We start from the raw sequence: 22,759 nt of genomic DNA, 5'->3' as shown, positions 1-22,759 counted from the left end.
TTTTAGCATTTTGTACTGAAAGAGATTTCTTTTATGTATCTCCTACTTCATTCATCATAGCAGATCCTCAGGATATCATACCAGTGAAAGTTACAACAATACCAGAGAGAGTGGCAATTTTCTTAAGTCAGAGACACCAGTGAAATTAACCTAGGAAATTGCTCCTACTACACAAAAATAGTATTCAAACCATTTTTCCAAACATTTAGTGGTTGGAAAATTTCAGTACCCTGCTCCCTATCTGGAAAGCTTTAAATACCAAAACAGCATGTACAAAGATGAAAACAGTAACCAACTGATGGCATGAGGAACTTAGAATGATTTCTCTTTGGTATTTTTACTATAAGACACTGAGATCATGATTGTTGTTTTTATAAACATTAAATATCTGGCTACTTAGGGTACTTTCATGCTGGAATGCAATGGACATTAGTTTTCTAGAAAGCATAAAAGTTACTGGCCAGGTGTTGTGGCACAGGCCTATAATCCCCACTGGCTAAGGCTCGGAGATTGTGAGTTCAAAGCCAGCCTCAGCAATTTAGTGAGGCATTAAGCAACTCAGTGAGACCCTGTCGCTAAATAAAATAGAAAATAGGGCTGAGGATGTGTCTCAGTGGTCAAGGTCCCCTGTGTTTAATCTCCAATACCCAAATAAATAAATAAATAAATATTAGTTAGGTTAGCAAAGAGATTTTGCCAAGTGATCTTTTCTGTGAGTTATTTTTATTTACATGAGTAATGAATTCTGCTTTTATCAATCTGGCCAACACTCTTCATAAAATATTATCCACCTTTAATGTTGCAGAAATCAACTCATGCTATCTAAGGAAATAATTAGCAACCATTTCTCTTTCCTTTTTAATAGTTGTGGCTTTGTTTTCATGGTTTGCATTCTCAGACCAGTGCATTGTGAACTTATTCTGCCTGGAGGTATTGGAATCTGTTTTATGTTTCACAAATGTACAGATGAGCACAACGATCAAATCAGAAGTCTCTAAAAAAGAGCTTCATTTCCTGATTGGTGGCTCTGGGTTATGGAGCTTTGCAGGGATAAGTAGTTCATATTGGAGATTATGGGATAAGTGTCTGCACTTTAGCAGTGGCACAATGCTGAACAGTCAAGAACACCGGAGATACTGTCATAGTTTTCAGATGGCAGGCTTCATTTTAAATGTTAATAGAAGGAAGATTTCTGATATTGTGAGGAAATTTGCCATAACAAATGCATTCACTTTATTGCACTCTAGCATGGCACCAATTACATTCAACTATATATATGATGTACTCTTAATTTCTAACAGTCTCAAAAAGGACTAATGTGAAAAATATTATATACTTGTACATTTTGCAGGTCATGAACAGATGGAAAAAATTATGCTGATAAGTAAAGAAATTCACGTGCAGTATGACACACCTCAAAATGGTGTTTGCATGAGTTTTTCTTTTAAAAAATTGTTAAGGTTACCTGGGACAAAATGTAGTTAGTACTTGAGGGTTTTGTAATGCTATATCTGTAATTCACTTTAATTTATTCCTTCTGCAAATATGAATATTTGAAAGTAGAGGTAACCTTGTAATGAGTAAAACTGATAAAAGGTTTTGTCCAATGAAAGGGAAATTATGGAATGATTATTCACTTTGCAAAAGGGTTTGTCATAGGGCAATCTTTCCTAAAGCATTTCAAATTTAATTTAGTTTATAAAACATTCATTTACACACAACATTTCAGGAACAAATTTAGTGAGGAAATGAGAGAAATAGTCATAAAAAGATAGAGATACCTTATACTCCTAATAATAATGCTTTGTCTTTGTCTGTCTTTGCAGCACTAATAGCTATTGGGCGATATAGCATGACAATAGAGACTGTGGACGTTGGATGGTGCAAAGAAATTACAGATCAAGGAGCCACCCTGATTGCACAGAGCAGCAAATCTCTGAGATATTTGGGGCTGATGAGATGTGATAAAGTAAGAATCATCTATCAAATTGTTTGTTTTCTACATATCAGTGTAGTGAATAGCTCAATATCGTATTCTCTTTCTTTTCTCTGTATCTTTACCTGTGTGTTTAATAGTAAGAATATATGTATATATATATATATATGTGTGTGTGTGTGTGTACATATGATTGATAATTAATTTTGTGCTTAAGCATAATGAAAAAAACAATCACAAACAAAACACAGTTACCTTAGATTTTGACATTCTATTCACAAGCCCAATGGCCAAAATTAAAAAGATTGCAAAGAAAACTACAATTTGCAGGGTCTAATAGTAAAATTCTATTCTGGGTTCAAATTTTCCTGCAACAGTAAGGTAGAAAGAACAGTGCCACATTGGTTTTTTTTTATAAGTATATAACTTCATTGCTCAACATCTCTGTATTCTGGCTGTCTGGAGGCAAGAAAAGGATCAGTGAGGGGGTGTGTAGGAGTTTATGTCTCCCCACACATCGGATGCCACTCCCATCAGATGATTAGAAATGGGCCCAGAGGCTCTGCTGAAGGCCTATGGTGCTGGCCAGGGTTGTGATTGTGAGTTTGAAAAATGGTGCCACATTTAACACATGACACTTTGAGAAAAAAGATAATAAAAATTTGTATTGAACACCAGGCACTAAACAGATGTTTTCCCCTTACAACTTACATGTTTTCCCTGTTACAAATCTAAGAAATAATTATTTGCATTGTCAAGATGAGAAAATGTAGGCACAGAAACATTAGGCTCTGGCCAAAAGCTGTTTAACCAAGTTCTTCGAGGTTTGTGTCCATTGCTTTCAGCAGACGAGGGGGGATCTCCAGCTACTTACTTGGAAAAGGTTCACTTCAGATATTTGCTAAGAAAGTATCTGGCATCTTATACACCAATATATATATGTGTGCTGTTTGTGCAATGATAATTAGGGACAAATTCAGCAAAAGAATGTGAAAGTAAATACACATGCCTCTCAAAAAGCATATATTTTCTAAATGTAGCAAATTTGGGGCAAAAAAAAATGGACCAAATGGACCTTATCCCTTGTATACTTTGTCATTTTTGCACAATTATAATTGACTTCAATTTTTCTCCAAATATTTTTAAATCCCAACTTATCCTAGACATTTGCCAGTTATGTTTAACAGATTTAAATATATATATATTTTATCAGTCAGCCTGAAAGCAACTTATTTTGTAACTTAGCAACCAAGTGAGACCCAGGGGTTGCAGGTCTCCCTCAGATCTCACTACTAACTAATCTAACGCTGCTACTAACCCTGTCACTTTAAAATGACTTTTTTCAAAATAACCTAAGGGATCTACAATAGGCAGAGTGCTGTAAAAACAGAAAACAGTGACAGCAAAACTCCTCTACCTTCTAACCAGAAGGAAAGCTACATGAGTGCTGTCAAACCAAGGACACTAAAATATAAGCATTCAAATGTATTTAGGCATTCAGAGCCATTCTCAGAAATCACCAATTACCATGTTTCTAGCCCATTCTTTTTTTTTTTTTAAACTAGGGATTGAACCCAGGGGCACTTAACCACTGAGCCACATCCCCAGTCCTTTTTATTTTTTATTTGAAACAAGGTCTCACTGATTTGCTTTGGGCCTCACTAAGTTGCTGAGGTGAATTATAGAAGTTATGTGTTTTGGTTAGAACAGGAGAAGATCATACCAGACATATTTTCTGACCAAAAGTTTGCTGACTTCAAGTTAAGGAATTCAAGTCCTTTATTTGTCCCAAATGAAAATTAGTTCAAAATGAGGTAGAGAGGTTGCTCCAGTTATTAGTATCCCTAAGCATTATAGCACACTCTTTAGGCAGCCACTGAATCCTTTCCCAACCAGAGAGTTACTCTGCCAGTCCATTGGCTCTAACACAATGCTGTCTGGCCATAGCCTGCTGCAGCACAGCCCAGACCAAGGAGATACTGGGCCCAGCTTGCTGTCTGGCTTTCTGAGACTCGAGTCAGCTCAGAGCCAAACACACAGGGTTCTGTGAGAACAGAAGACATTTCTAAACCACACACAAAATTCAAGTAAAGCCTTGCACAGAAAGGCCTACTTCTTGGTTTAGTTGGATGGAAACCGAGACTAAAGCAGCTATTCTGCTTTCAAATTTTGCATTATGCCATCCATTTCCAGAGTTTAAATTATCAGAGAGATTCAAAGAAAGATTTGAGTAGAGAAGAAAAGACATTAGTAGTGAGAGTATGTTCTCTGGAGCCATAGTTCAGGTTCAAATCTGGATTCTGCAATTATTAGTCATGTAATCTTAGGCAAAACTTGTTTCCTTAGTTGTAAAATGAGGATGATTCTAGTACCTATCTTGTAATCGTGAGCATTGAAATGAGTTAACATATTTAAAAATCATTTAGAACACCATTTATTATATATAAAATACCTTATATTACTGATTATTCTTATCGTTAATGTCATCCTATCAATCTGTGCTATAATATTTGAATTTCCAAATGAGAAAAAATTATATTACCTGCTATCCCATTTTGACTGGAAATTGAAAATAAAGGAAGAAAGTAGATTAATAGCACTTTCTGCATAATTTACCAAAAAAAAAAACCTCATACCTCCTTGGGATGCTGTGAATTTGGGTTCAAGTTTATAACTATCTATTAAGGAACAGAAATGAAAAAAGATCTGCAGTGCTAGAAATCAGTGAGTTGAATATAAATCTGTTTATGTAGGTAGGGAAAGAGAAAGTAACAAGAAAAATAAAGGCAAAAATAAGAATAGTAGCAAAAAATAGAGGAAAGCAAGTATTAGGGCATGGGGAAGATCCACTGCCTCAATCTGTGATCATTTGTGCCACTGAAGAACAAAATTAATATGGGCCTATCCTGTGCCTTAACCAGATCTGCTAACCACTAATAAAATCATTAGTTTGCATTCTCCTCCCCTTTCTACATACCTGCTAGAGCCTGCCAAGGAGCAAGATACCTCAATATCTACACAATTAACCCCCTGATCAAGAATATTGACAATGAGATCCCTGTATTGGAGAGAGATGGGCTTGTGAAGTCTTTGTGTCCATGTGCTCATGTTCTGTTATCCTGAGAAATATTGAAGTCTAGTTGCACTTTTTTTTTTCCACAAGCAATAAGTTTCCTTTGGGACCACTTACATATAATTCAAAGGTTATACTTTACCAAACCAGTGCTTTCTTCCTCACTCCAGCTTTTGAGGAATTGCAAGAATACTAAAATGTCTTTTCTGTATTGTAGAAAAAAATGTTTTTCCTCTCTCCCTCCCTGCCCTTAGGTAAGCAGAGAACAGAAACACAAACTTATTCTTTGCTAAAAACAATAATATGTACTTGGATTATCAAACAATGTCTAAGCTAAATTGCAGTAAATTTGATGGCAACATTGCTGATTCCCAGGGAGGAATCCTCCAGCCATTAATTCAACAAATGCAGCATTCCCCATGAAGTTGTAAAGTTAGGAAGTGCATTAAGAAGATCCTGTTTGAGTAGCTTTTCCGATTGCTGGATGGATAAGCATGTTAGAGGTTTTGAAGCTGACGCCACATAATCTCCTAAACTTTAATGCATTGTAAGAACTAAGAGAAGAAAACACTGTGTGAGACGGCTTTGATGAATTGGGGTGAGCTTATATTCTTAAAGACTGTTCAAAGGCTTATTTGACCTTGGGAATTAGAGTTGACCTGAAATCACCTATCAACTTAACTCACATTTATTTAGTGATTTAGTTAAAAAAAAAAATCTTGTATAATCAGTGGGACTCTCTAATAAGAGCAATGTGTGTGTACTCTGATTTCCACAATTATAGACAGTGACTTCGGTCATAGAAATTGTTTTTATGACTTCAATGAATTCTAGACTTGCTACAGATCTGTTTCTTCTAATAATATGGTATTTTCCTCGTTTCTTACAAGGCAGCTTGGATGAAGAACAAAACTGAAAAGATAAAAAAAAAAAAAATTCATGGGAAAGCTGTAGGGCAAATGGAAATGCAGTGTTCAAGGTTAATGAAAAATGTTTGGGGTAACAAGGTTGGTGGGAAGGGAGGGAGCACAGTGGCATGGCATTGGCTGAGAAACCAGACCTCGCCAGAGGCAGCCTGGCTGATTTGGGAACCTCTGCAGTGTGTGTTAATACTGAAGTTTGGAGACACAGGGCCTGAATTATGAGCAGTGAATAACATCATAAACGTAGCAATTCTCAAATGCCAAACCCTTGTGAAAAGCAGTTGGATGAAGAAATGCTGGAGCTTTTAAAAGCTCCCTTTCACTTTCTTTCTTTCTTTCTTTTTTTTAACTTCATGCAGAACTAATTTTATACACTGTTCATTTGATTTGAAAATGCCAGTGTCTGGGGTATCATTAAAGAGCGTTATTGAGGGAGTCACTCTTGGCAAAGCTTTTGCTTAACATGCTTAGTTCTTATGTCCCTTCAAGTTATAGATAAGAAGGAGAAAAGTGTGCCTTGATTTACCCAAGGAAGTTCCTGTGCCTTTGCTCTAAATGGGTAGCTGCCCTTCTGCCAGGAGCTCTTCTCCTTGGCCAGTAGAGGCGCCTGGAGGGCCGTGGGGCCTCTTGACTTAAGGAATAGACATAAATAGATTGTGAAAGTTCCACCCCAATGTCCTATGACCAAAGCCTCTTGGAATTTCTTTGATTTCTAGTTGACATAAATTAGAATTACACAGGCGTGAAGAGTAGACCCAGAAAAGATCAGAGAGGCTGCTGGGGGAGGAGAGTCGCCTCTGTGTGATCCTATTGATTATCCAGCTGCCTTCAGGCCAGGGGCCTCTGTGGAGACTGACTATTATTGATCCACACTGTGAAAATAATCGAATTAATTCATTTCTCATCAAATTGCCACTGCTGAGACCTTCCTCCTCACCTGCCCTAGTTCCTAAAGTTCTTAGTTGAGGAGAGAGAGGGGTGATTTCTTTTAATAAATGTTGTTTGTTATATTCTTCAGAACATAAGAAATATTGTTTTTTTTGCAGGGAGTTCCTCATTTAAATGGTAGATTTTATTTAACAAAATTAATGAGGAGCTAATACAGAAAGCAAGTAACAGAAACCAGCCAGCTTTCCTCAAGCCAGGAGTCTGCTTTACAACCTTGTGAGATCAAGGGCCAAGTTTTGTGTGCCCAATTGAACATAAAAATATTCAGGAAAATTTGACCACTGCATTTTTCAGGAAGTAATTATGGTAAGAGAAAGCCTCAACAACTTAAATATTTCTGTGGAGATTGAATTTTTATCAGCTTGTTTAGGAATCATGAGCAGGAAAGCCCTATGGGGAAAATAATACAGTACTCTGTAACTAATATACAGAACTAACTGAAAAAATCAGTTTAAGGGAAGAATAATTTGTGGGTCACTGTGTCCAGAACTGTTTTGGTAGCAATTCAGCCATGAAACAGAGTGTATACCTTCAGGGATTCCTCTCTTCCCTGCTACATATGCACAGCTGTTTTCAGATTGCCCTTAGCCAAAATTTAAGATTCAAAATTAATGCCATATTAAAGAAAATAAAGTGAAAAAAAGAAAACGTTCTGTCCTAATAACACAGGAGTGGTCTGACTATATTAGATCGTGCAGTCCTCTGTCACAAGCAACGTAACCATCACCCAAACAGCCCATCATGCGGAGTGCTCCCAAAGAAAGGGGTGATGAAAAATGGTGAGAGTGTAGCTGGGGCTCTAAAATCTGAACTTAAGTCCTTCACTTGAAGCATCAGCATCTTGTTCCTTTTGCTGATAAAACAGTTTCTCCAGGTGATTTTCACATAGGAGCACTTTAAAACACGGTTTTACAACCCTCTCCTGATTATTGCTGGTAATTGAAACAGGGAAAAACACATCAGCTGAAATTCAGAGCTTACCTCTCAACCTCATTTTAGTCAAGCGCTCCCATCTCCTCTTCTTCCAACCCTATTCACTTGAACTGCTAAGTGGAATTGAAAGTACTTCCAGCATTTAAATACTAAACCAAGAAATGCTGGCACAGAGCTTTATGGAAGAGGTTAAATTGGCAAACACCAGTGTCAGATTGTCAGTTTTCAAATTCTACCTCTGTCACTTCACTATCTATAAGATCTTAATCTTTAAAAGCCTCAGTCAGTTTCATCTGAGAGTCAACTGAAAAATGAGGATGCTAATAACATTTATGCCAGATAGTTATTACAAGATTAAATAAATTTTCCAATAAAGAACTTAGCCCAAAGTCAGACACATTGTAAGCACTCAATAAAGGTTAACTTTTATTACCATTTTTATTGTTATTATTATTTTTGTATACATACCTTCCATGGAATCATTTGTCTACTATATGAACAGCCACCTATCCTTAGCAGAGTCATAATATTCTAGCCATGAATATCAATTTACATTAAGATCTTAGAAAGAAAAACTAGCCTCCTGAAACTTAGGCAGCAATTCTTAAAAAATAATAGATTTTTTAAAAAAAGACTTGCCATGTCAAATGACCAGTGTCCAGGCTAAGACTTGATTTGTTTGTTTCTTCAGGAAAACTGACATCTGTCTAAAACTTTTAAGAGAATGGACTGCAAACAGGTGCTTGTGTTTTGCTCACCTCTGCTATGGGATGGGTTTGATGTATAATGAAATCACTAGGTTTGTTTTAAAAAGGAGGGAAGAGGAAAACCTACTGTTTCCTGAATACTGTAGGGTGGGTAGAATGCTATGTTGGAATTTGCCTGAAGGTACCCTGAAGCATCATTGCTTTGCAGTAAATAATCTCCTTGGAGCTTTGATTTGGCTTTATAATAATATGGACGAATTAGGTTATAATATCGTATTAATTTTTTAATTTAGAAATAGAAAAGATTCCTTAACATAACTGAGATCAGATCCCCGAAGTCCCAAACAACAGACCAAGTAGAAACATGCGTGTCCTACAGTGGCCCAAGAGACTGAGGGGTTTCTGCAGGAGGATAGGGAAACAGCTCCGCCTGCAGTGAGACCCTGGCATTCAGCAGCAGGTGTCAGGCCCCCTACCATGCTGCACCCAGAGAAAATGCTGTTCCTGTTTGTAAGTAGTGTTTCAGAGGAAACCCTAGACTTTCTCCCCTTACTGTTATAATATATTTTATTCATTTATTCAGTAAATATCTATTGAGTGACTTACTCTGCTTCAGTCACTGTGACAGGTGACAGGTCAGGAAAAACAGTGAACAAGATGTATTTCCTACCCCATGGATCCTGGGCCTCCTGGGGAAGACAGACAAGCAAACAGACAACTAGAATACTGTGAAATTGCAAATTATTTTTCTAAAGGGGACATTTAAAATTAGGTTTAGTCTGAACAAAGATCCTCAACTTTGATCTTGAATCAGCTTTCGGCTCTAGTCCTCTACAGTTCTTTTTTTCTGCCACCTGATTATTAAATTTCTGAAAAAGATTGTCTAGAAACAGTTTTCCTCACTTTCTCACTGCTCATTATAATCTGTTTCCATCCTCACCCTGACACTATGCTGCTCTTTTAAAAGTCACCAGTGCCCTCTGTGTCACCAAATGTAGTAGCTATCTCTGTCCCCAGCTTGCTCCATCTGTTGGCAGCTGCATCTATATGGCATCCATTCTCTCCTTTGTAGGCCCTCTCTCCACTCTGCTTCTCTGTGTCTCCACCCTGCATCTGTAAAATGGACTTATCTCATAGGTTACTGAGAGAGATGAGTTAATTTGTGTAAATTTCCTCATATGAGGTAGGAAATCAACGTTAGCTCTTACTTGTTTTGGTAATTAATTTTTACCTTTCTCATCCCTATCAGTCTTCTCATTAGAATGGAAATGTTCTATGTTATTTTACCAGTACCTACAGCAGTGGCTGGCACATATTAGTTGCTAGATATATAAGTATTGGATGAGTGGATGGATGAATGGAGGGAGGGAGGGACGGAGAGATGGATTAAATTGTGTTTTTCATTTGCAGTCTCTTTAACCAGAGTGTCCCTCCTTTTATTGCTTTATTTGAAATCTACATTTTGATTTGGGAAAGTATTGATAGCTAGAAGCAAGTTTGAATATAATTATATCCCACTACCTTTTAATAATATGATATATTGTAAAAAGCAGCTGGATGGAAGAAAATAAATAAGAAGGGTTCCACCTTGGAGCTAATATGAGTTTGCTACAGCTGGGAATTCTGAGGATGGCTGAAAGCACCTGGGACCCAGGACAGACAGAACTCAGGCCTCTGCTGTCTGGTTGGCATCCTTTAGAGTGCAACATTGGAACATTCTGATTTGTGTACAGTTCCTCTTCTGAAAACCAAAACATATTTCTTATTTTCAGGTTCTTTAATCTACAGGTTTCCTGGTCACATTCATACAGAATAAACTTTTGCTGATAATAAATTTGTTTCAGGAAACAGGTCAAATCCATAAATTCTACTGGATGGAAACTGCAATTTTAGAAAGATATTTTTTCATCAGGTGCCCACTTGGTGATTACCACTACCCTAGCCTTTATGTAAGAAAATAAAAACTGAAATCAAGACAGCCATTAGGCACAAAAGAAAACATATTTTAGTTCAGAGAGTTTTCCTCTTCAATTATGTTTTTCAGCTTAAGAGTTTAATTTAGAAACACCCAGATGTGTTCCATAAATACATTGCACTTACCACTCAGCGACTACATTAATTATCTTATTAGGGCCCAGGTTTTTTCAAATAATTGCTCTTTTACTGAAGCATTTAAAGCACTGTAGATGACTCTCTTAAGTGACTTTTTCCATCCTGGTGTCCCATATACATCTGTTTTGGTTCTCATCTGCACAGCATGTGCAAATATATAGATTTGAGCAATGGATCAAGTCCATGACCAGCAGTTTGCAGCTCAGAATAACCAATGCAAGACCATGTACCTGGAGCTTGTACTTGGCTTGAAACATCCTTCTTGGTGGAGGATTGCTTGGTGATACAGGGGATGAAAACATCACTAATTTTTTTTTTCTCTGACAGTCTGGTTGTTGGATTTCCTGTCACACTAATCTCTAATTAGAGGCTTCAGGTTAGCAAGCCCCAATTCTCACTTAACACTGCAGGCGTTTCTATGATCCCCATCCTCCCAGGTTCTTTGCTGCTTTCTCACTGTGCTAATTCAAGTGAATAGAAGCAGTGCTAGTGTTAACAGGCAACCTACATTTCATGAAAAAGAGACAGCATGAAGCCAGGCCTGTTGTGATATTGACAGAGCATAGCACTTTCAATCATTGCAGATTCTGAAATGAAATGACTGCATTTGACAAAGTTGACTGAATTTATGAGCCTGCCTCTGTCAGGTTCATTGCACTCTCTGTATCTGTCTTTTTCTATGTTTTGGGATTTTTAGATGAGTTCTTTTTTGCCACCCAAGAGTAATATTTCTTACCTCTATGTTTAAAAAATACATCCTTATATACCTGAGGCTACTAATATGAGGTTCATGAGTGAGGCATACTGCATTATGGGTATTCTGTAATCAGCTGACTCCCATATTCAGTGGGTGACTTTTAGGTTTCAATGAGATACTCAGTTTTTCTTCTTAAAATTGTATTAAATGCTCATTCATGAGTACCCTCTCCGTCCACATCATGAGTAGTCCTTTGAGGAAGAACAAGGTCCATATGAAAACTGTGCTTAGAGGAATCTTTCATTCCTTCAGCTTTTGGGAAGATTGGGTGGCAGCCTTCTTTGGCTGTGCTAAACTAGAGACCAGATGCTGACTGAAAAGAAACCAATCTGATTTTCCCTCATTCAAAGAAAAACATCTTTTGTTTCAAGCAGTGATAAATATTTCGGGGGAAAAAAGGCACCCATTTATTTTCTCCAGAACTATGGACTAGGTTTAATATAGAGGGCATATGAGAAGTAGGTGGGCACTTGTATTTAATAATCTTAATTTAGGTCTTGCCTTCAGATTCCCAAGGGCAGGAATCACCTGTGCCCTTTGTGATCATTTCAGTCAGCTTTAGACCCATAGGTCTCAACCTGAACTACACAATTGAATCTTCTGGGAGCTTTAAAAATACCAATGTCTAGGTCCCTCTCTACCAAGATTGTGATATCATTATGGTCTGGAATATACCCTGGGCATGGGGGGGGGGGTTGATGAAAAATACTCCCAGCTGATTCTAATGAGCAGGTGGGATTACAACCACTGCATCCTTGTTTGTACTCTAGATTGTGGACACAATTCAATTCATCCCATACCACTAAACATGCATCCATATTGGTTATAGATTAATCACTGTGGGATTCCTGGCAGAAGGTATTGGTTTAAGAAAGGAAGAGGAAAGGAAGGGAATGTGAAGTTGTTTATAAACAAAAGAAAGGGAATAGGGTGCTATTCAAGGAAGTTTCACCTTGCTACTGAAGGGAAAGAAATGAGAGACTGTACAAATGGTGGCAGATTCCACTTTCCTGCTCTAACCAAAGGGAAACCTGAGTAGAATGTCAGGTCATCCAGTCAGGGACAGGAGAAGTCCTGCTAAAGACGGAGGGAAATAAAACCATAAAACTCTGCAGACCACAGAGGGATGGTGCATGTTGGCTGGGGAGGGTCCTGGAAAAGTCAATGTATCATCGGGTCTTTTATTCTTTTCTTAGTGTTCCACTTAAAATATTTGAAACTGCACTTCGATGACCCATCTCCTTTACATGAAAATTTGAGGTGGTACTAAGCTTTGCATTATTCTTATTTTATCTTTCTCAATGTGTGCCTAACTTGGAGCCTCTGGGCAGTAGTTGAAAGAGCAGTGGGGTTTATTTGAATATGCATTATCCACAAACACTTGCTGGCACCTGGTAAGTACCAGGTTCCACGGGTATCCAGTACAGTTTCGCAGAGAGCCACATAACTCAGAGAAGCAGACTCCGGAGGCATGTTGCTCCAGAGACAAGAGTCTGCCTCTAGGCCGCCAGGAGTCAGCCCCTGGGGCTGCTAGCAGTGAGTGACATTGCCCAAGGAGTCTGTGAAGAGTGACAGACCAGTGTGAGGGCCAGAGACCCGAATTAGAAGGCAAGAGCTGAGTGTGCTATTTGTAAAACCTCACAGATGCACTGTGGGCACCTTACTTTTCCCACCTGCACACAGATTCATCTTCTTTTCCTATCCCCTCCTCAAAGCAGAGCTATTTGACGAGATCGGGCGCGTTCAGGGTGGTATGGCCGTAGGCAAAGCAGAGCTATTTGAAACAAGAACATAACTTCAGTTACACTCTTCAGTTTGTTGGATGAGGCAAGAGACACATTGCATAGTTTACAAAGTAAAGGATGATTAGTTGTTCAGTACTAGCTCATGAGCTGGTTTCTTTTCTGCATTATATGTATGTATTTAATGACATGATACACAAACTGATTTCCTGCTTGTCCTTCAGAAGTCCACTTACATATTTCTTTTGGAAAGCCCTTTTCAACACTCTGGGAGAACATCAGGTACTAGCTACCGGCTTCCTTCCACAGCAACTTGCATTTCCCTAAAAGCACTTCTCAAACTTTGATGATGTCCATTGTCCCTGCTGGAATATAAGCTTCAAGAGGGAATCCACTGAACAGTCTACCTCTGGAACAGGGGAAAACATGTTCAGGAGAGAGATGGAAGAGAAAGCAATACCAGTTTCTACCATAGTTGTAGTTGTCTCTGTCAAAAGTTCTCTTTTTAGTCTTGCAGGTTCATCATATTTCTGTTAGGCTTCAAAGATTCATGCAACCACAGCTCTACAACAGTATATTCTGCAGGCCAATTGGGCTCCATTATCTTCTACATCCCCATGGAGAACCCATTTTGAAAAGACTGTCAAAGACTTGTGGGGAAGGGGGAGTCGCACATGCACACCTGCCAACTACAGTCATTTTATTTTTAAAGCTACAAATGAATGTCATGAACATTTTGCTGGGTAGGTGGGTAGGCCCCAGTCTGACACTTTCTGTACCTCACTATGTTACTGAGGTGTCAGGAAAGTGTTGTTCAATATAGAAAGCACTGTGTGCTGGAGTCCTGATTTCAAACCCATTTATTACGAGTTGTGTGGCTGTATGTGAAATACCAATTCTGTCTGAGCCCTGGTTCATCTATATTATGATTAATGTCCAGGAGCTGGGAAATAGTAGATGCTCACTGAATATAATTTCCTCCCATCCTCCTCCATCCTTAATGAAATGGGGATATACACTTATTTTGCCTTATTGCTCCTTAGGGTAAAAAGTTAACAAAACTTTTCAAGTATTTTGCCAAAATAAACCATGCCAAAGAAGAGAGTTTGACTATTTCCTATCACATAAAACCCTAATATTATGTGTTTATCACTGGAATGTGGGGTATTATGGGCTGGAAATAATAATCTATTGCATGTTCCTCAGAGTACCATATGCCAAACACCACTGTGACAAATAGAACCAACCAGAAAAAGAAAGCCCCTCTAATTTCCATTTGCTCCCAGGTAGAGGTAAAGACTTCTGAAGCCCAAGAAATCAGCAGAAATAACATTGCTTTGAGTCAGAAGACCTCTGGACTAAGTCCATTCCCTCTCTGCTACCAGATAACTTTGATATCCAAAGGAACCTTAAATGTCACAAAATTTTCCAAGTTTTCTGTCAGCCTCTCCTTGGTCTACCAACCTGAGCTGGCTGCTGATGGTGCAAACTAAAGTATCAAGTCCTCTGAACTGTGTGGGTATTTGTGCAAAGTTTTGGAATCCTGCTCACATCTAGTATCACTAGAATGTCTGTAAGTGTTATTGATCTCCAACAAGGAGGATCACCATCAATGAATCCAAAGTATAGCTTAGTCATCTCTTGAGTACTAACCTGAGGGACACCAACCCAGCAAAAATTGCTCAACCACCATCATGAGCTACTTCATTCTCCTGTGAGAAATTACTGAAATCTCCAGAAAAGGTGCATCTAAAAAGAAGTACCCAGTGATATCAGACAGAAAAGATAACAGCCCAAAGAATCACTATGGTATGAATTTCAAAGAATTAAGGAATTTGGGGTTGCCATGTCAAGACTTTTTAAGCTGCTACTACTGTAGCTGCCATAATATTGGAACAAGATTAATTTATCTCTAGAATTTCGGATATATTAGTATTGCTTTTCCACATAATACATATTCATTAAGCAACTCCTATATTAATTTATCCAGGAGATATTTATTGAGTATGTACTCTATGCTAGGTGTGCTCTGAATACTAGGATTTGGCAATGAACAAAACAACAGAAATTTCTGTCTCATGGAACTCATATTCTAATGGGGTAAGAATTTATCAGTGTGTGTAGGACTGAAAACAAAGAGATAACTAAAATACTCTTTGTTGCTAAGGAACTTAGCTCTCTGGGAACAATGCATTTTTAAAAATTTTTTTTTTAGTTGTAGGTGGACACAATGTCTTTATTTATTTATTTTTATGTGTTGCTGAGGATTGAACCCAGTGCCTCACACGTGTAAGACAGGTGCTCTACCACTGAGCTACAGCCCCACTCTAGGAATAATGTATTTTGTTGGAATTTTTAACAGTGTTCATTTTTTGTAGGAAAACTTCCTCCATTAAAGAATAAGTGACTTTAAATGGTTTATTCTTAACTGTGACCTAATGTATTCAGATGTCATATTTCTTCTCCTAACAAGAAACATGTCCTGTTTTATAACATGAATTAAAGAGGGAATAAGAATCACAATGTAAATGATTTATTCAGCAAATTGTACCAGAAATTGTATTTTTTGAAAAACAGGTATGATTAAGAAAATAATTCCAGCCTAGGCTTCTACTTACCTGGAGCTTTTTGGAGAAAATACTGATAAGGAGCAGAGGGAACTATGATGGTCTAGATAAATTGGTTAAATTGAATCTCCCAAACTCTCAGGGTTCTCTCCTCACCCTTCCATAGCAGCATCAGCGGCAGCAATATAATGAAATTATGGTGTGATTTACCTTAATTAGCATAGCAATTTGCCTCACATTTTCAAAAAGTGCTAATAGATGTTAACTCAAAATAGATTAAAATACCAGACAAATTGCTACTACCTTAAAAAGAGTTATAATAATTTTGAAAATTTAAATTATGGTTATGCAGTCTTTAGAGAGAACTATAAAATCCAATCTTTCATATATTTTTTTAAAACACCTATGGTACATGCTTTCCCCCCCCCCCTTTAATCACAGTAATTTCTTCAAATGACACTCCTGCATATTTCTTTAGGAAGATACACTGCATTTTTCACATATCATGTGTAATGTAGGAATTGCCATTGATAGTTTTCAGCAAGAGGGGGAAAACCAAATACAGAAAACCAGGAATCATGGGGAAATTCTGAAAAAAAAAAAAAAAAAACACCTTTATCTCCATGGTCCCTTTTTTATATTGCATACATTTTATGAGTTGGAACAAAGAACGATCCTCTTTATTCCAGCAAGCGGAATTGCGCATGACAAAAATCTCTGGAAATCTGTGTGTGACTGTAGGATTTAAAATGAACGTTCCTGGTGTCTTTCACTGAACTCCTCTACAGCACCAAAACACTTATGGGGTCCATACAAAGAGGAGATGAACATGATTTGTACTTCTGAGAAGTAAATGAACATAACTTTAATATAAAATTTGTCCTGCTATATCACCAGGGGACATTTTATGTAAAAGATAGAACTTTCCCTAGTGTGAGAATATGTGTTTCCCTGAATAATTCCTACCCAACAAAGCTCTAAAATGGAATATTCGCATCTTCCCTTCTGTGTTGTTTTCTAGAATTTACAGAGCACAGTTAGCTAAAGGACTGCTTAGAATTAGAAGACACATTATATTCACAGAGGACTAGTGGCACCATTTTGTTTTCTCATACAATTAAAAGAAACCAACTTGTTTTTTCTTAGCTATACCTGTGAAAGTCAGAGAATTAACATAGCATCATCTCTGTTCTCAACTACAGATGTACCTTCCTTTATGCAACAGAAATAAATAAATTGAACGTGGATAAATCAAAGGATATATAAAATATATTAGGGGAGCTGACAAAATAAATTAACCCTACCATGAAAATTTTTACTAAGGTGAAAAATTATCCCCAATTTATATACTCCATAAATCCATATCTTCACATATCAGGTTTGTTTAAGGTGAATTATATGCCTTTTCCTAGGAAACAGTTATCACAGAGATATTTTCTGTTTTTAAAAATTGGTTCTCCAAAATAAATTGCCTGTCAACCCTACATACAAAACTTTGTACAGACCCATGTGTAGATAGGAAAAAAATGTACCACAGAAAATAGTTCCTTTGTCTTTATAGTAGGTTTAAATGTTTTTTCTTCTCTATTCTTTTCTCATCTATTTTTTATTTAATAGGTTCCTTGAATGCTAAGTGTTTAGATGACATATCCTTCTTTTGCAGTGCAATGCAGATTTTCTGAAGGTTCTCTGACCAAATGCCTTCACCTTTCGTTCAGTAAAACTTGCATCATTCTGGGTTTGTGGTGGGAGGAAGAAAGGTAACCAACTGTAGTGAACCACAGTTAAAGGAAAGGGAGAATTTCCTAACAGTGAATATTTTAAACCTGGACTATGAATTTAAAATAAGTTCTGGGGCTGGGGATATAGCTCAGTTGTAGAGTGCTTGCCTCACATGCACAAGGCCCTGGGTTCAATCCCTAGCACCACACACACACACACACCACTCCATCTCCTGTAAAAAACATTTTAATGGAATAGATTCTTCTTGCGTATAAAATATGTTCTAAAGATTACTTTTCCCCCTATGATTATTTTGTTTTGAATATTACAACCAAAGTTATCAAGGTTTAGTTCTGAAATATCTCATAGGTAAAACAATATTTATTAGCACTATAGAGCATAGGTTGCCCTACCATATTATTAACTAACTCGCATTTAGTAACCATGTATTGAGTGCCTGCTGCAATAGTAAGAGCTACCACTTAGGGGACTCTTTATGTTAGCTATAATTATTACATTTATTTATTATTATTATTATTATTATTATTATTATTTGTTCTTTTTAGATATACATGACAGTAGTGTATATTTTGGCATATCATACATACATAGAGTATAATTTATTCTACTTAGAATCTCATTCTTATGGTTGTACATGCCATAAAGATTCACTGTGGTGTATTCATATATGTACGTAGGAAAGTTATGTCTGATTCATTCTAATATTTTTGCTATTCCTCTCCCCCATCCCTTCCCTTCATTCCCCTTTCCACTGAGCTTCTGTTCTTCCCCTCCCCACCACCTTGTTGTGTGTGATCATCCCCATATAAGAGAGAACATTTGACTTTGTCATAAGTACTTTTATCCTGTTTTTACAGTCAAAGAAATCAAATGTTAAAGAAGTAAAGTGAAAGCAGGATTCCAACAAGCAAGTCTTGAACAGAGAATTGTCCCAACAGAGATTAAGTATCATTAAGCACAAGGCTATAATATTAGTTCTCAATATTAAAAACAATAACATGGAACATATTTTTCCAGATCACCCAGAAAAGTACAGACAACTGTTATTTCAGAAAAGTACAGACAACTAACTTCATGATCATCATATTTCTGATCAGGTTTTCAAAGCAAACAGTAAGGGTTTGATGTTGTTTCAGGTTTTTCCTGGTGGTCCTGATCTTTTTAAATAATGGACATCAAGGGGGATTCTCAAAAACATGTATTACAAGAGCCTTCTTTTAGACTCACTTAATATAGCTTACTTAGTATAAATGAAATATTGATATATCTGAAAATGCCCAAGTGTTCAATAAAGATTTTAAATAAAGCTACTAAAAGTTGTGGTTCTCAGGTTAATCATTTATTTATCTAAAGGATGAAGGAAGCTGTCGACTTCTGTGATATGAACTGCAATCAGCTTAAAAATAATTGACAAATTAATCCCTTCACAGCACAGCAATTGTAAAGGTGTTAGTTTTAATTAGGCCTGTCTGATTGCCTTGTCTAATCAAGAATCAAGGTGGTATCTTTGATGGTTAAGGTCTAGTGGGGCCATCCCTGACCTGCCAGCCATGTATGTTTTAATTATTGATTCCTCACATTTCAGCCCTTTTCACAAAGGGACTTGAAGTTTGTAATGCCTTAACATTTAAAGGGAAGAAAAATAAACATTTTCCCTAGTACTTCGATCTAGAATCCTGTGTATCCTCTCCCACTTTGTACAGTATTTGTCCTAAAAAGGATGTCAATGTGCATTAGAATGCTATCTTATTATTTCCTTACCTCTCGAGCACTAGATTTTCAATGGACATTATTAAGATCTTGACAAAATCACAATTGTTTGTACTTCTAGAAAACACATTTGATTTTTTGAGATTATGTCTTGAAAAAAGGATCCATGGGTTGGGGTGTAGCTCAGTAGTAGTGCACTTGCCTAGTATGCCCAAGGCCCTAGTTCAGTACTGCAAAAAAATGAAAAGAAAAAATGTGTGAGGGTAAGGATAGCAATGAGAAATCAGAGAGGTGAGACAAAAGAAAAGCCTATCTTCTCACAAAACAGTTTCCCACATTTCTAAGAAGAAACAAGTAGAGGGTTGTCATGCCATCAGAAGGCCACAGTGTGCCAGTGAGCATGGACAGCTGCATGGTATTGGTGGTCCCTGTGAATAATGGTGTGCTTCTTGGGTTGCAGGTCAATGAAGTGACAGTGGAACAACTGGTGCAACAGTACCCCCACATCACATTCAGCACTGTCCTGCAGGACTGCAAGAGGACCTTGGAGAGAGCCTACCAGATGGGCTGGACCCCCAACATGTCTGCTGCCTCCTCCTAACACTCCTGCCCATGCATAGGTCCACTTGGATCATTCAGCAGGGCAGTGATTTCCTGGAAAGGTGTTGACTGTCACCTGTCAGCGTGCGTGCAGGAGTGTGTATATTCATGTCTTGTTTGCCTACTGCATAGTGTAACGCACATTATCTGTTACCAGGTGGGCTGGCTTTTTTTCTTAAAAATTGAAGATTATGAAAGCCACAAACCTTTTAGTTTTTATGTTCAAAGGCTTATTTCTCTTAAAAATAAAATAACTCTTTGTTTCAACATAGAGTCAAAGAATTAGACGTATTACTTTGAGCTTCTAATTTCTGCCACTTTTGGAGATCCCAAAAGACAAGTTTCTTTTTTGATGGTGTAGAATGTGTGCTTCTACTGGTGAAACCAGAACAGAAGTGATATTGCACTAATTAGAAGCCTAGAAACCAGTACTCTTCAAAATTCCCCGCACATATATACATAGTAAGTTACCTGCAACTTTCATGTACCCCTACAAGTGGGTAAACACACACACACACACACACACACACACTCGGGTGGTTTCTTTGTAAATCATTTCCTGACAGAGTGGCCTTCATCCAGGCCACTGGGGAGCATGTCATCCTGTGTGACTCTCTCTAACTCATTGTGTCCACAGGTGGTCAACTTGCTATCTGGTGGGCGACTTAGAGACTAGAGAGAATAAAGCCTTTTGTAAATTTTTTATATGGAGGCAACAATCTGAACTCCCCTGGCCAGCTCATAGAAATTAATTATTCATTATTCTACAAATGCATTCTGTTGAGTACTAAATATTTTACTTGGTTTTGCATTAACATTGTGTTAGCTTTTATGTTGTGGTTTGTAACTGGTCAGGATATATTTTAGTGATATTTGGAGCTAATCTTAGCATTATCCACATTGAAGCCACCAGTGTAATTAATGGTGAGCAGTTATTAAAAATCTACAGATCATTTCATTATTTTGTTAATTTTGGTAATTATGAAAGCATTTTTCTGAAATTTGGGGGTAGTCACATTAATAGAAGATTAATGAGTGAGATACAAGTAGACAATCTTCCTACTGAATTTTTTTTTCTTTTGCTTTGGGTTTTAGAACAGATTTTTTGGATATGTGCATGTCATTTTTTGAATAGTTCTTATGCTACTGCAAAGATCTATTGCAAGCTAATGTAAGAGTTAAAAAGAAAAAAAAATAGAAAATCTGTTCACTAAGATTCTGTTTACACTTGCCAGAAATAAGTATTTTTGTTTAATTAAAGATTGCCAGCTTTCAGTTAAGACAGTACCTATCAGTAAATGAATATATGTCTTGATTTCACACATCTTTACAATTAATTCATTATAGGGACTTAGGCTCAAATAACCTTTCCTATGTCTAGATTTATAATCAAGACAGCAGGGAGCCTTTTTAAGCTAAAGAGTGATTATCTTTCTCAGTAGAACTAGAAGCAAAACCCTGACTTGTGAATTTGCTATTTATTCTTCCCTGATGTGGACATAACTGTTATTTGATCTTTAACAGATATACTGAGGTTTGAGTGCATTTCCTATAAATTCCATATTGCTAAAGTGATACTAGCTGTAAGAAACAAAAGATAGCCTTATATTTGAATGTCATTCATGTATTTATAATGACTCCTTTTTGTAAACAACTGTTTCCTTTGATTATGTCAACATGTTTCTGATGTGGCATTTTTTGTTTTAATCCCAATCAGTTAAGAAAATCTAGTCAATAAGCACCAAGAATATTTTTCCCATAGCTAAATGGGTTAGTAATTTAATTTGAAGGGAGTAAAATTTTCATAAGAAAAAGATGTTTACCATTAATAAACTGTATTTCTTCTTACACATTGAACTGTATCATTTCCATATCCATTTTTCCACCACTGAAAAATCTTATTTCACAATATTTTAACTGATTTTTAACCCAAAACTAATTTATAAGACAGTATGTATAGTAATAGTAGCTTGAGTGAATAAACAAAAATTTAATTTTTATATATGTCACACTATATTTTAAATAGTTTTTAAAAAGGACAAAAGAAGGGAGAACCATCTATGATATAGATGGTACAATTTCAGTTCAAAGTTGTAATAACATTTGGAGTGTTACAGTTTGGTTGTCAAATGGTTTCAGAGTGTATAATTGATTTTTTTTTAATGTTAAATTGTTTGAATCTAAAGTACAGCACTATAACATGCTTTAGCTTGGTGGGGGGAGGGGGGTACTGGGGGACTGCACTTATTCTTTAAAATGTTGACTAATCCAAAAGCCTGATACAACATAACCTGGAAAACTGCCTTGGTATATTGTAGAAATCTGTAGAAATAACATATCCAGCCTCAAAGCATTAATCTCAAAAAGAAAAAGAAAAAAAAAAAACACCCAGAAAAAGCATCACATCAAGTGATCCTGTGATGGTTGTTGAATGTGTTCTCATTAGATGCTTTGAAATGAGGCTTAAAATAATTTTTCTAGGCAATATAGTTTCTTTTTTTGCTTAGAATGTCATCCATACATGTGAACACGTTTAATGCAGGGCTTTTTATCCTCTCCAAAATGTCAACAGTATTTTCAGAATAAAGGCTATGAAATATATTGCTGTAGTGGAAAATTCTGGTCCTTTGTCTTTAATGTCTTTTTGAGTGGATAAAGAAAATTCACCCGGTTTGTAGTTTCTATATTTCCGTGAATCTTTTGACCTTGCAATGGGTTGCAATAAAAGAGAAACAAAGCACTGTGTCTTTTGTTTTATTTTAGAAGACAATAAATGGCCTCCCTGTTGCTGGTTGGGTATGATGCATGCAGTAATCTGTGTCCTTGTGTGTTTCACTACAGAGTTATATAGGTTTGACTAACCCAGAATAATAAACAAGATTGGATTGAGGAGATTCTAATTTAGTCATGATTATTGAGATAAGATTAAAACCATGAAGGCTTAAACAGAGAATTGTTTAAAATTCCATTCCCTAAATAGGCACTCATTTACTTAGTCATTAATTCAA

General features: G+C 36.9%; 1 protein-coding gene across 1 annotated transcript in view; it reads left to right on the top strand.

Moving 5' to 3' along the window:
* Fbxl17 (F-box and leucine rich repeat protein 17) overlaps nt 1-22,491 on the top strand; it is a 522,788-nt gene extending 500,297 nt beyond the window's left edge. The window contains exons 8-9 of the mRNA XM_048811558.1: nt 1,827-1,969; nt 19,612-22,491. Of these exons, the coding sequence (XP_048667515.1) occupies nt 1,827-1,969; nt 19,612-19,752 (284 nt within the window). The 3' untranslated portion in view covers nt 19,753-22,491. The remainder of the gene's footprint in view (nt 1-1,826; nt 1,970-19,611) is intronic.
* Nucleotides 22,492-22,759: the final 268 nt, after the last annotated feature.

The sequence above is a fragment of the Marmota marmota genome, unplaced genomic scaffold (genome assembly GCF_001458135.2).
Source record: "Marmota marmota marmota unplaced genomic scaffold, marMar, whole genome shotgun sequence".
In the NCBI taxonomy this organism is placed as follows: Eukaryota; Metazoa; Chordata; class Mammalia; order Rodentia; family Sciuridae; genus Marmota; species Marmota marmota.
The sequence above is the reverse complement of the archived record's forward strand: the minus strand, read 5'-3'. Positions and strand labels throughout refer to the sequence as shown.